The 14,644-nt window shown below is 49.1% G+C and overlaps 1 protein-coding gene across 2 annotated transcripts in view; it reads right to left on the bottom strand.

Annotated features, from left to right (window-relative positions):
• Positions 1-14,441, bottom strand: part of GANAB (glucosidase II alpha subunit) — a 38,445-nt gene extending 24,004 nt beyond the window's left edge. Inside the window, exons 1-12 of one of the 2 annotated variants that reach the window (XM_069739701.1) lie at positions 14,250-14,441; positions 9,801-9,899; positions 8,245-8,353; positions 7,888-8,015; positions 7,629-7,808; positions 7,370-7,435; positions 6,068-6,155; positions 5,593-5,659; positions 2,956-3,052; positions 2,498-2,678; positions 2,257-2,410; positions 1,150-1,385 (exon numbers count right to left, since the gene is read on the bottom strand). In XM_069739701.1, the coding sequence (XP_069595802.1) occupies positions 1,150-1,385; positions 2,257-2,410; positions 2,498-2,678; positions 2,956-3,052; positions 5,593-5,659; positions 6,068-6,155; positions 7,370-7,435; positions 7,629-7,808; positions 7,888-8,015; positions 8,245-8,353; positions 9,801-9,899; positions 14,250-14,266 (1,422 nt within the window). In that variant the 5' untranslated portion in view covers positions 14,267-14,441. The remainder of the gene's footprint in view (positions 1-1,149; positions 1,386-2,256; positions 2,411-2,497; positions 2,679-2,955; positions 3,053-5,592; positions 5,660-6,067; positions 6,156-7,369; positions 7,436-7,628; positions 7,809-7,887; positions 8,016-8,244; positions 8,354-9,800; positions 9,900-14,249) is intronic. The other variant, XM_069739702.1, reaches the window with a different exon arrangement.
• Positions 14,442-14,644: the final 203 nt, after the last annotated feature.

Here is a 14,644-nt window from a genome sequence, read left to right as displayed (position 1 = left end):
AGGCCCCGGAAAAGCTGGGGCCTAAATTAGGCGCCGGCGACCGCCGGAAGCAACGGTGCTGGCTGTGGAGGTGAGCGACGCCTGAGCGGCCGCCGCATAGTACGCTGAGGGGGGGGAACGCTGAGGGCAGGTGGTACGCCGCAAGTAGGCCCCGGGAAAGGCCGGGGCCTAAATTAGGAGCCAGCGACCGCTGAGGGAAAAGCTGCAGGCAGGAGTGTGCCGCAAGCAGGCCCCGGGAGGCCGGGCCTGAAGGAAGAACGGCGACCGCTGGAGGAACGCGGTGGGGCATGGAAAGGTAGCGCGGCTGACAGAAAAAAGGCCACGTCAGAAAGAGCCACAGCGCAGGGAACGGGGAAAGTGCTGCAAATGCAGCGATGACCCCGCGCTGAGTCCTGGGAACCCCTTTAGAAATACTCACCTAGTAAAATCCACCGTCGTCTGCTACTAACCTTGAGAAGGTATCAGACGTCCATAGGAGCTGTGATGGACATCCTCGTCTCCTCCGACCGACAGGCTCTGGTAGGCGAGTGGGTGGGGGACGGGCCAGGACCGGACTTCTGAGCACGCTTGTGTGTCAGGCTCTTGGTCCTGCTGAGGGATCTATGAGGATACGGGGTGGCAGTACACGCCGTACTCATAGTCCGCCTTGTGGGACTACAGGTGTGACTCTTCACCCTGTATCCCTTCCGGAAAACCTGAAAAGAAACGACGCACATTGAGGTAGATAAGGGTCTAATGAAAGACCCGTGTCCACCTCCTACTGACACTAAGCTAAACTGAAGAGTATAATGCCAGTCTGTAGGGTGTACACTGCAGAGGAGGAGCTAACTTTTTTATTTGCATAGTGTCAGCCTCCTAGTGGCAGCAGCATACACCCATGGTTCCTGTGTCCCCCAATGAGAGGTGATAAAGAAAGTTGGTTATATAGACTTTAGGAATTCTGAACTCCTGTTCTGCTATAGGAACAGAAAAATAGAGTTTCTATCAAATGACAAAAACAAATGGCATGTAATTAATGGGGTTAACGGGGTCAGTCATTGCTGGAGGGATCGATACTGTGCCATCTCTTTGGATAAATATGAAGGCTGCCCCAACAGTGCAGACGTGAGCGGAGCCTCATGCAGTCTTGACGCAAGCTGACCATCTTACCTTCCTCCGCTTCGCTTTCAACCCAGTCAGCATATTTTTGGGAGTGGGGAACTTGTGAGGGTCCCAGGTGAAATATCTCTTTCCATCAGCATGCTCAATATCTAACCAGATGACATCATAAGGCATGTTGTGCTCATCAAAGCCGGCATCCACGTTCCGCACATCCTCCTCATCATTGTAATTCCATCGGCACTGGTGGTAGCCCAAGGAGAAGTATGGGGGCAGAGCCTGGGTGCCTGTATAAGGGTGGAGAAAGAAAAATTTAGCAAAAATCATCATTTTTAAGTTCTGATCCTGAAATCAATATATGCAATCTGGGATGCTAAAGTGATTGGTAAGATGAGGAATGTTCGAGGATGCACTGCTCCTCCTGCAATCTCCAGGGTGTATAATAATGATGGTTGCACATGGTCAGCAGATGATACAGCTGCCTACTACCGGGGTCTACTGCTGAAAAATAGTATGGATTAACTGGTGTAATGTCAGCTACACACTACTAAAACCTCAGAACATCAGTTGAGTGGATTTGTAAGTTTTACTAAGAGCAGTAAAACTTGGTCTATTAGTGCAAGACAAGAAGCTGCTGCTCTGATGGGAAAAGCAGTGAGCAGCCATGTTACCTTGTATATAAACATCAATTCCTACTCCATTCCTGCTTTTTGGCACTCCGTCCTTTTCAAAAGACACATAGAAGCCTCTATGCTGTGCCAGTCATTGCACTGGTTGCCCATGCACCACAGCAGACAATATAAGCTTCTCCCCCCCACAAAGCTCTCCTCAGTGCTGCACCGTCCTCCCTCGTCTTCCCTGCCCAAACTCCTTTAGAATAAAAAAAACCCGAAAACTGTTACCTTGGAAATTGCTGTCTCCCTGCAGATGTAGGGTTAATCTGCAAGTAATTAATATAACAATGTTGCCCGTCCACCTTATGGAAAGTTCGGCTATAGGGAGAAAGGGAACTTATATCCTCCCAGGAGCCGCCGGCTTTGCCACTGATCAGTATACTGTGAGCGGCAGATTGCATGCCCAGCCCGCCACATTGACCGCTTGCTCTGCACCGATGCCAGTTGTCAATCAACATGGCGAGCACGAAGTATTGTTAGCTACCTGTCAGACTGGCATACTGCTTAAAGATATCGCTCGGCGATGGCCCAAGTAAAATGAACACGTCAATGATCCCGCTCTCCGACATCCAGCGCACGTCTGTCTGTGGCGTCTCATCACCTCCTTGCATGTACTGCAACATCTTCCCCAGAAGAGTCTGCCAGGAATACAAGCATATTAACAACCAGCTATCCCCCCCTTCCCAGATGTGTCATGCATCACTTTCGGGTCACGTTGCCCTCACCTTGCCAGCTGTGTTGGAGCTGATGTCTACCCAGGTCTCAGCTGCGTTGAGCCAAAATATCCCTAATGTGCGCTGAACATTGTGAGCTAGCAATAGGGGCACAGCGCCGTACAAAGCCATGGTGTTGTACAGCTCGTACTGAAAGACGTCCAGGTTATAGAGCCGATAAGGATCTGTGCTCCTACAAGGACAAAATGGTCAATTCTAAATGTGATCACAGACGCAGAGAAAAGTGGCATGAAATAAAGAGAAAAAGAGACCACCACCACCATGGTTTCAAAAGACAGTCCCTAAAGTATGCTTCCATGACTTCACAATGCGGGGTCATTCAGGTGAGGATGGGCAGGATATATTGAGAACAGGTGACATTGAGGGTCCAGAATTATGGGACATCAGTAAGAGGCGACGATGGAGCTAATGTAATGAGAATCAGAAAGAAATGCACAAGTTCTCCTCACTCTGTTGTCCGGAGTCGGAGGTTGTCCGCGTGTTCTGGAATCCCGTAAACATGTTCAAATCCCGGTAAAGAGAAATCGAGACCCACAGAAGAAGGACCTGCAACAAATTAACACGGTACAGCAGAGTCACATTTTGGCTGGTTTCAACGAGTCCATTATTGACAGTCCAAGAACGGGCCACAAGACAACGCAGTACTCGGACCACAAATGTATGACACATCCATATCAATGGGAGTAATATGAGGATAACAGCACAGCTCTGGGACCCAGTACCAGTGGAAGAGCTCAGCGTGCGCTGGGTGTGCAGCAATCCAGGCTGAAGTGCTTTTTGCAAAAAAAAAAAGTCATGTTTTTCACAGCATTTCCTGCATTTCCAGGTAAATGGCAAAAAGTAGATTTTTGGTACCAATCGTAAAATCTGTTTTGTTTGTCTCATTAGGGGAAACAGAACCATCTGCTGCCACCTGGAGGCTGACACTATTATTGCATTTAATTAAAACTGGCTGCTCCCCAGCAGACTGTACCTCGCCTGCTGGAGTCAGGCTTCCTCCGTTTTTGTAGTCTCAGCTGGAGGCAGTGTCTCAGACCTGTCTTTGGTTAGGCGCTAACCATTTTTCTTGTGTGTCAGATGAATCTCTCTGGGTAGCAGAGTAATTGCGCACCATTTCACCCACGTAGCGACGGAGAGTACAGGCTGCAATTGTGCAGTCTGTATCCTCGTGTCGGTGTGGTCCGACTACTGTACCTTCACTAGTCAGATACTGGGATGGAGGTCCGTAAGCACACTAGCTCTTGCCCGCTGCCCCACATTGCGCACATGTGCATGGTGCAGAAGATAGGTTATGTTCACATTTGCGTTGTGCAGCGCAGCGTCGCAACGCACAACGAATGTAAAACGCATGCACAACGTAGCGTTTTGTGACGCATGTGTTCATTTTTTGCATGATTTTTGGCGCAGAAAAAACTGCATCATGCAGCGTCCTCTGCGCCCTGACAGTTGCGCCAAAATGACGCACGACCCATGTTAAATGTAAAGGCGCATGACGCATGCGTCGCCGCGGCTGCGCCCGACACTGCGCCGCACAACGCTAATGTGAACGTAGCCATACAGGGATCTGGATCTTCAGGACAGGCAAGTATAACGCATGAGCTTTTTCTTCCCTCTCTCCCTCTGGTTCCCCGCTCCAATTCCCCTCTATTCCTTTCCTTGGGATGGTAGTTACTAGAGGCTGTGCGGACCCTTCTCTCCTCCTGAGCCGTACAGCCACTAGTAAGTACCACCCCAAGTAAAGGAATAGACAGTGGGTATGAGTGGGGAACTAGAGGGAGAGAGGGAAGAAAGGGCTCATGACAGCGTTATACTTACCCGTCCTGAAGATCTGGATCCCTTTCATTTCTGCTCTGCGCTATTGGGGGCGGTGGGCAAGAGATAGTTGGCTTACGGACCGCCGTCCCAGTACTTGACTACCGACTGTCAAAGTACGTTGGTCCGGCCAAAAGGATACAGACTGCACAATTACAGCCTGTTCTCTCCGTCACTACATGGGTGAAGCAGCGCACAATTACACTTTGCTACCCAGAGACATCCATCTGAAACACACACGCAAAATGGTTAGTGCCTGACCAAAGACAGCTCAGACAGACCTTGCTTAAAACGGACACTACAATAACTGAGGAAGCCTGTCTCCAGCAGGCGAGGGACAGTCTGCTGGGGAGGAGAGAATTTTATTTACAAGCGATAATAGTGTCAGCCTCCAGGTGGCAGCAGACTATCCCATGGTTCTGTGTCCCCCAATAATACAAATGAGAAATACACTCCCAGCAGTGCATCATTTATAGTGTTTTCTAGGTCTCCAACATTTTAAAAGAAAAATAGATTAAAAAAAAGTTGTAACATACACAGAGGTCTTTTTTTTTTTAATCTTTAATGAGACATGCCTTGGAGTCTTGGCCTTCAAGGGAACCCTCAAGGTATGAGTGCCTGCACATTGCTCACATGCCGAGATGTCCAGCGGTCCTACCATGTCTTATGCCAGGCTAGTTTGGGGGTAAGATGACCCTCCAACCTAGTCCTGCCGCATCAGCATATGGCATTGGGCAGAATAAAAGAAGCAAAGTTTGTCTGCAACATAAAAGACCAGTATAGACCCTATAGAGGTGGATGGAGTCACGTGGGGACCTGATAATTCTTGTTACGGGAACCTGTCTCATGACTGACAGCCACAGGGTATGCCATTAATGAAAAGATGCCCAACACGGAGATCCACATTCACCTATGACCTCCAGTTATACCTGGTGCCTCGGCCGCAGTGACAGGAGAGATGGCTGCCCAGGAGCAGCATTCTCCATTTACCACTGTGGTCTGCTTGTACACCAACCTCCCATCTCCAATTGTGACCAGTCCGCACCAGCTCACTAGGCCATTAAAATGGAGGATAGTTTGTGATTTTAGGGCAACCAGGGGATCTCCTAAGTTCGCCAGAGCCTCTGATTTTGGGGATGGCACAGAAACTAATTCTTAAACCATCTGAAGACTTTTTATGGTCACATTTGAGTTGTAAAGTCGAGCTGAAACTTCACCGATTTGCCCTCCACTATCGCCCTGGGATTTCCATTTGCAGTCACCATGGCCCTTACCATTGGGTTTGCTGTCTGTGTGAGTTTTAAAGGTTTCTTCCCATGTTCCTGGCTCATCCTCCTCTTCCTGGCCAAAAACAAAACATATAGGAAGTGTTATCACATTGACTAACCAGACCATCCCCAAAGGGGGTCCTGCAACAAGTCTATCATTGCAAGGCAACTGTCTGATGCCCGGCAAGTATCACGCAAGTCTGAGATGCGTACGGTACCCGCCGGCATCTAAATGTTGCCCATCTTGGCCGGCGCACATCAGGTAAATGAGAGCCACAGGCACAATCCCTAGAACCACTGGGCCCGAATATCAGACGCACATTAGCTCTCATGTAAAGCACCATGGAATCAATGGTACTATATAAATAATAATAACAATAATAATAATTAGCATTCTGCCTATTATTCTCCCTCCCTTGTACATGATCTCATAAAATGTCATTTTGTTTTCCATTCATTTTTTGGTCACCCCCTTCCTCACCTTCTTGCTTTCCTCTTCCTTTGCCACTTCCTCCTCTCCTTGGTTTTCATCATCACTTCCAGCGGCTTCATCCGTCTTCTCTGAATCACTACAAGCCGAACAAAGACGAGGGGTGAGGAGTGACGCTTCCAGGAGGATGGGACATATAGAAACAGAGGCAAGGTAGAGGGTTAGAAGATGAGGAGGGCACGTGGTGATGAAGGGGCATGACGTCTAAGGCTATGTGTAATGGGCTACTGCCGTCATCCTCTGAAGCCCGGACATGGCCCTTACTACAGTCATCCCAGGAAAAGGCAGAAATGGCAGCCAAGGAACAAGTTAAAGTTCCTCCTGACCGGGAGAAAAATGACTATACTACTGGAGTGTGCGTAGTAATCGTGTCTCTAATCTGCTTTCACTAGCGGCACGGACCGGCCGCCGTCTCCAGCACTGAACAGCCAGATTACATTCTGTAGCACTGGGTCTGGCACCTCTCCAGCACTCTCCTATGGAGCCGCCACATGAAAAATGTACATGAAATGCAGAAAATACCTTGTAATATTCTCCAATGCCATTAATTCTCAGACACAAGTGATTTTTTTTTGTCTACATGTTATACAAGTCCCTTATCAACAGCGGCCTCACACCTAGCAGTGGATCGCTGTGGGACTAATCCCTGCTCCATGACGGCTAGACCCTTCAGGATGAGGCTCCCCTCTAATGGGGATGGATGAGGGGAGAACTGGGAGACCCCAAAACATATTACATAATTGGCAATCCAAGTCTGCAGTGTATGTGTATGGGCACCCTGAAGTAAGGCAACTACTGCTGCACAAAGGGCTGTTAGAAAACCATTGTCTCTCTGCTGCAGCTTGTTAAAAAAACAACCGAAAAACACAACCCCACGATACTCATCCTTCCCAGGTCAACCACAGTCTCTGCATGCGCAGACATGTCAAAAAAGCTGCCGCCAATACATGTCATTGGCTTGTGCTGAAGTTCACAGCTGAGTTCAAAGTATCGTCAGTTCTGCAGACACAGGGAGCATCTATGGACCTGGGGAGGGCGAGTAAAGCACGTGTGTTTTTTAACCAAACGGCAGCTGGGGAAACTAGGTCCTCTGAAACCAGAAAACTCATTATAACCAGTGACTCACTTGAAAAGGGAAACCACCATAGAAAAAGTAACACTTGGTCCTCTACTAGAGTTCTACCTGCCGCCTTTTGTTCCCCGTTAAGTCTCGCCTGTGTTAATCTTAAGTCAAGGCTCGAGGATGTCAGTCGTGTGTGTCAAGTCAAGTTTGCAAGCGGGATCAATGATTACCTAGAGAAAAGATTCTTCACTTTATGCCACATGTTACCGACAGCGCTACTAACTTTAGCCGAGAGACTGGGAGGTGATGGGGCACGAGAGGAGAGGGCAGAAAGAAAAAAAAGGGATGGGGCATAGAGCAAAAAAGAAAGAAAAACACATTTCAGTTTCAATTCCCAGGTAAAAATAAGGCAGCCCATCCCCCCAATAATTCACCGATTCATTCCCAGAATTACACCCCAATCACTCGGGAGCGCCCTCCATTACTTACGTGTCTTTCCTTTCTCTGAACTCCTCGAAGTAAAGCAAGCCACGAGAGTTCACGCTCAGGACCAGATCTCGCCCGGCCAGGATGTCCAGACGGAAAGGCGATCCGGTCACCAGAAGCTTGTGCTCCTCGCTCCCCAGGGACAGCTCCAGGGTATTATCGTCCTGTCCGGTTACCTGCAGACTGTCGGAACATTCGTGAGTACTCCTGCGTGCAAAGATGGCTGGAGGGACGCAACGTACACCGCCGCGGGTTCACTTACTTATCAGGGGTGGGCGTCCCAAGCAGCACATCGGGAACCTCATAACGGGGTTTTAGAGGCTTGATCTCATTGATCTTTAGGCGGGTCATGTTCCCATGGAGCCCGAAGACTTCCAGAAGGAGGGAAACCTAGGAGGACATGAAATGAATGGATTAAGAAAAAAAAATAAAAAATTTTATTTTATTTTTTTTGAGGGGTGGGGGTGTCCATCAAACAGACATGTGAAAAGCCCCGTAGACTTTACTGGTCAGGCTTTCTATCCATGAAAAACAGATGTGTGAATGAGGCTTAATTCAGACCTAAAAATTACCCAGCTCATACACTGGAGAAGGATGACTGATCCTGCCGAAATCTTACCTGGGTCTTATCGTTAATCAGCTGGATTTCAAGTTTATCCGCAGTCAGTTTTGCGCTTCCCAGCAAAGCCCGGTATTGAGAGGGTCCCGGCTCCAGCTTCCGCTGACGTCTACAAGAACATCAAGGATAAAAGACAAGTACTCATCCCAACTAAAGGCAAATAACAGATGGAGGGGGCTGAAAATAAAAAATCTGCTCTACTCTCCCATCAGGAATATTCTCAAAACAGATCTCCCCAACTATAAGATTAGAGGAGATCTAGTGGATCACAGGACCCCCCCCTTAATAATTAAGAACAGTGACTGGAAACCCTAGAATCGAATTCTGCAGAGACCCTTCTTAAAAGAATCGGGGAGGTGCTCACGTTCAGGCTCCATTCTATTCATTGTCTATGGGACTGCCGGAAATAGCCGAGTGCTGGACTTCCATAGACAATGAATTGAGGTTAAAAATGAACTCTTCAACAAGGTGATGTGCAGAACCCTATTTTTGGGCTCATTTCCGCTTCCCTATGGAGCTGGAGGATAGAAGGTGTGAGATCAGGAGTTAAAAATCAATCCCCCTGATGTCTCCGACTCCTCCATACTGACACTGGAGTTGGCCGCCCCTGCTTATTCAGTGTCTATAGGGATTTCTAGGAACATCTGAACTTTAAAGGGACACTGTCACCTGAATTTGGAGGGAACAATCTTCAGCCATGGAGGCGGGGTTTTTGATTCACCCTTTCCTTACCCGCTGGCTGCAATATTGGATTGAAGTTCATTCTCTGTCCTCCATAGTACACGCCTGCGCTGTGCAAGATTGCTTTGTGCAGACATATACTACGGAGGACAGAGAATGAACTCCAATCCAATATTGCAGCCAGCATGCAGCCAGCGGGTAAGGAAAGGGTGAATCAAAAACCCAAAAACCCTGCCTCCATGGCTGAAGAGTGTTCCCTCCAAATTCAGGTGATAGTGTCCCTTTAAATTCACATCTTTCTCAGAATCAGTGCGGAACCTCAGACATCATGATTATAAATTAATGGCGTATCCTTGCAAGAAATCAATTAATAAAAAGCGATTGGCTGTTTTTAATTTCTAACATCAACTAATAATTAGCGGACCTTTTACTTAAGTGCAGTCGTATGGACTGTGTATGACCGCGGAGGGAAAGCCTGCAGCTGAGGTCTGGATTACAGCAGATCACATCTACATTAGTGGAATTATTAATAGGATCGCTCCAACAATGGCTGCGTCAGTCGGCGGAGGCTACGAATGGAGGCCGTAACTGCAGTCTGCCGCTCACCAGCCCTGCGCTGCGGCTTCAGCCTGTGGTTTTGTGATTTGGTAACTCGTCATTTAAACAGCAGATTCCTGGGAATCCAGAGCAGAGATTTATGATGCCTTCTGCATAAAAGGGGGATCGGCGATCCCCGAGTATTTTCCATAGAAAGATCTAAGTAGCCACATAGTGCACAATGCACCAGCACTCCGGGCACCGCGCGTCCTCTAGGGGGTGCAGATATTGTGGGCATGAGAACGTGCACAGGAACATGAAACATTCGGGTCACTTACTTGCAGAACGAGCTCTGTTCACATGTCTTGAAGTTGCTCCTATCGACACTCAGGCCAGGAGTAAGACAGACCGAGAACACGAGAGCGAGCCCAAGGAGCCTAAAAGAGAGGAGGACGCGATCAGCCAGGAAATAATGACGGGGAAATGATACAAGGAAAGCCATCGGAAGGATCAGAATGGGGGATCCGTGAGGGGTTTACGTTTATCACCCCCCCCAAAGACCATATTGTTACGCTGGGACACCTCAGCCCTGAAATATGGCAAGGTGCATCCAATGACACCCAATATGGCTGACCGGTATTTCCCGTGGCTAGAAGGAGCGATTCTGACAACAATACAAACAGATCTTCCCTGATAAACCTATACGGCGATAACAAAAGGAAGAAAATAAATATAACGTGCTGCCAAAACACACAGGAACAACATGCCAACACCGTCCGAGTATGGAAAGCGGATCTGTCCTCACTCCTGCCGCTTGTAATCAAATATTTTATCACCATTTCTTATAAATCTGCATTAGGTGGGTCCTCTCTTATTCCTCCTGGAAATGGACGCACCCTAAATAGTGACGCCCAGCTGTCAAAGTATTCAGAAACTTCCAGGAGGGATAACAGAGGAATAGGGGATCCATCACAGTTCTAAGAAAAGGATGGGGAAGACAAACTGACAAATCCTTGGAACACGGGAGATCAATTGTTAACCATCCCGTGTACAATTCATGCCCCCCCCCATTGTAGAGACCCCACTGATCACTAAAACAGTCATCCCGAAGCGGAGGTTGAAGCCCCCAAATGATAGTAGACAGGTGGGTGGGAACCAGTAGCAGAGGGGCGTTGTGATCTAGGACCACCCAGGATGATTAGGCACAACCTGTAAAGTTCGGGACAATCCTTTTAAAGGGACCAAAAAGTTATGGTTAAAAAACTTTTAAGTTAACCATTTGTGCCCCCACAAAGAAGTCAATGGAGTCAGAAAGTTGGAAAAGCCGAACATTTCCTCAAACTTCCCTCCATCACTATATATCGGGCAGGTTAGAGATAAGGCGTGCGCTCGCTGAATGAGAGGACACGGGGCTTATGTGCAGGCTGTTACCATGGAAACTCATGGGCCAGCACAGGAGCTGCAGACCCAGCCGGTGGAAATCTTGCGCTCGCTTCACTTTCCTCATTTTTCGTTGCACTGGAGCGCACGATTCCTCCACAAGTCACTTTATCCTATTTAGTCAAAAATGTTTAATGGATAAAAGAAAAATGAGAAACACAGAAAGGAATCGCTGATCTGTAACTGGAAAAGTCAGGAACAAAGACCTGCCGGCACGTTATGTACTATGGTGACATGCCACAGGGGGAGCGGAGGCCTAAAAATGAGGCACAACTGCTAAAAGGCTCTGCAGACACTGATACAGTAATATCCTACAGTACATGGCGGATGCTGGGGGCAGTGATCCATCACACAGTACATGGCGGATGCTGGGGGCAGTGATCCACCACTATCACACAGTACATGGCGGATGCTGGGGGCAGTGATCCACCACTATCACACAGTATTGGGCAGATGCTGTGGGCAGTGATCCACTACCGCGTCACACTGTATATGGCGGATGCTGGGGGCAGTTATCCATCACTAGCACACAGTATATGGCGGATGCTGGGGGCAGTGATCCATCACTATCACACAGTATATGGTGGATGATGGGGGCTGTGATCCATCACTATCACACTGTATATGGTGGATGATGGGGGCAGTGATCCATCACTATCACACAGTATATGGTGGATGATGGGGGCTGTGATCCATCACTATCACACAGTATATGGTGGATGATGGGGGCTGTGATCCATCACTATCACACAGTATATGGCGGATGATGGGGCAGTGATCCATCAGTATCACACAGTATATGGTGGATGATGGGGGCTGTGATCCATCACTATCACACTGTATATGGCGGATGCTGGGGGCAGTGATCCACCACTATCACACAGTATATGGCGGATGCTGGGGGCAGTGATCCACCACTATCACACAGTATATGGTGGATGATGGGGGCAGTGATCCACCACTATCACACAGTATATGGCGGATGCTGGGGGCAGTGATCCACCACTATCACACAGTATATGGTGGATGATGGGGGCAGTGATCCACCACTATCACACAGTACATGGCGGATGATGGGGGCAGTGATCCACCACCGTCACACTGTATATTGCAGATGCTGGGGGCAGTGATCCACCACCGTCACACTGTATATTGCAGATGCTGGGGGCAGTGATCCACCACTATCACACAGTATATGGCGGATGCTGGGGGCAGTGATCCATCACTATCACACAGTACATGGCGAATGCTGGGGGCAGTGATCCACCACTATCACACAGTATTGGGCAGATGCTGTGGGCAGTGATCCACTACCGCGTCACACTGTATATGGCGGATGCTGGGGGCAGTTATCCATCACTAGCACACAGTATATGGCGGATGCTGGGGGCAGTGATCCATCACTATCACACAGTATATGGTGGATGATGGGGGCTGTGATCCATCACTATCACACTGTATATGGTGGATGATGGGGGCAGTGATCCATCACTATCACACAGTATATGGTGGATGATGGGGGCTGTGATCCATCACTATCACACAGTATATGGTGGATGATGGGGGCTGTGATCCATCACTATCACACTGTATATGGTGGATGATGGGGGCAGTGATCCATCACTATCACACAGTATATGGTGGATGATGGGGCAGTGATCCATCAGTATCACACAGTACATGGTGGATGATGGGGCAGTGATCCATCAGTATCACACAGTATATGGTGGATGATGGGGGCTGTGATCCATCACTATCACACTGTATATTGCAGATGCTGGGGGCAGTGATCCACCACTATCACACAGTATATGGCGGATGATGGGGCAGTGATCCATCAGTATCACACAGTATATGGTGGATGATGGGGGCTGTGATCCATCACTATCACACTGTATATGGCGGATGCTGGGGGCAGTGATCCATCAGTATCACACAGTACATGGTGGATGATGGGGCAGTGATCCATCAGTATCACACAGTATATGGTGGATGATGGGGGCTGTGATCCATCACTATCACACTGTATATTGCAGATCCTGGGGGCAGTGATCCATCACTATCACACAGTATATGGTGGATGATGGGGGCTGTGATCCATCACTATCACACAGTATATTGCAGATGCTGGGGGCAGTGATCCACCACTATCACACAGTATATGGCGGATGCTGGGGGCAGTGATCCATCACTATCACACAGTGCATGGCGGATGCTGGGGCAGTGATCCACCACTATCACACAGTATTGGGCAGATGCTGTGGGCAGTGATCCACTACCGCGTCACACTGTATATGGCGGATGCTGGGGGCAGTTATCCATCACTATCACACAGTATATGGTGGATGATGGGGGCTGTGATCCATCACTATCACACAGTATATGGTGGATGATGGGGGCTGTGATCCATCACTATCACACAGTATATGGTGGATGATGGGGGCTGTGATCCATCACTATCACACTGTATATGGTGGATAATGGGGGCAGTGATCCATCACTATCACACAGTATATGGTGGATGATGGAGCAGTGATCCATCAGTATCACACAGTATATGGTGGATGATGGAGCAGTGATCCATCAGTATCACACAGTATATGGTGGATGATGGAGCAGTGATCCATCAGTATCACACAGTATATGGTGGATGATGGAGCAGTGATCCATCACTATCACACAGTATATGGTGGATGATGGGGCAGTGATCCATCAGTATCACACAGTATATGGTGGATGATGGGGGCAGTGATCCATCACACAGTACATGGTGGATGATGGGGCAGTGATCCATCACTATCACACAGTACATGGTGGATGATGGGGCAGTGATCCATCAGTATCACACAGTACATGGTGGATGATGGAGCAGTGATCCATCAGTATCACACAGTACATGGTGGATGATGGGGCAGTGATCCATCACTATCACACAGTACATGGTGGATGATGGGGCAGTGATCCATCAGTATCACACAGTACATGGTGGATGATGGGGCAGTGATCCATCAGTATCACACAGTACATGGTGGATGATGGGGCAGTGATCCATCAGTATCACACAGTACATGGTGGATGATGGAGCAGTGATAGCACTCGTCTATGTGCTCGCAGTAATCCCCTGAAGTTCCCCTGTGCAGGGTGGATGAAGTTTCCTACTGACAACTCCCTCGGCCGCCGCTGACCCGACTACTGCCAGGCCACACCATCCTGCCGCACACCTGTGTGGTGTAAGCTCGTACATCCGGCACACTCGCAGCGCCCCTGCCCTCCACCTCAGCCTCCATGCCAGGTACCGTGTGCGCACAGACATGTGCTACCTCCCCCTGACGACGGCCCGCTCTCACCTCCGCGCCAGCGCCATCTTGGATCCGCTCTAACCTCCGACCCCTCGGTAGCCGGCTCTCTGACAGAGGCCACGCCCAACGCACAACGTCACCCAAAGATCTATAGCGCAGGTGGAGACACGTCACCGCTTATCATTGGCCAGCGACAGCCAGGCGTGGGACGCCACGCCCACAGCAGCCGCTAGCGATGACGTCACCACCCGGCAGTATTTACAGCGAATGGGAAAAAGAAATCATGTCATGTGACTGTGAAGCCGAGGGGGGCGGGGAAAAGGGAGACAAAGAGGGGAGGAGCTGACAAGCGGCGGGAGTGTTCAGTGTGGGGTCTGGGTCACATCCCTGCTGGCTGCTATTGTGTGTCCTGTACAGCTGCCACGTCCCGCACTCATGTCATC

Source organism: Ranitomeya imitator, chromosome 9, assembly GCF_032444005.1.
Source record: "Ranitomeya imitator isolate aRanImi1 chromosome 9, aRanImi1.pri, whole genome shotgun sequence".
NCBI classification, from domain to species: Eukaryota; Metazoa; Chordata; class Amphibia; order Anura; family Dendrobatidae; genus Ranitomeya; species Ranitomeya imitator.
Note: the sequence above shows the minus strand (reverse complement) of the source record. Positions and strands in the feature narration are given on the sequence as shown.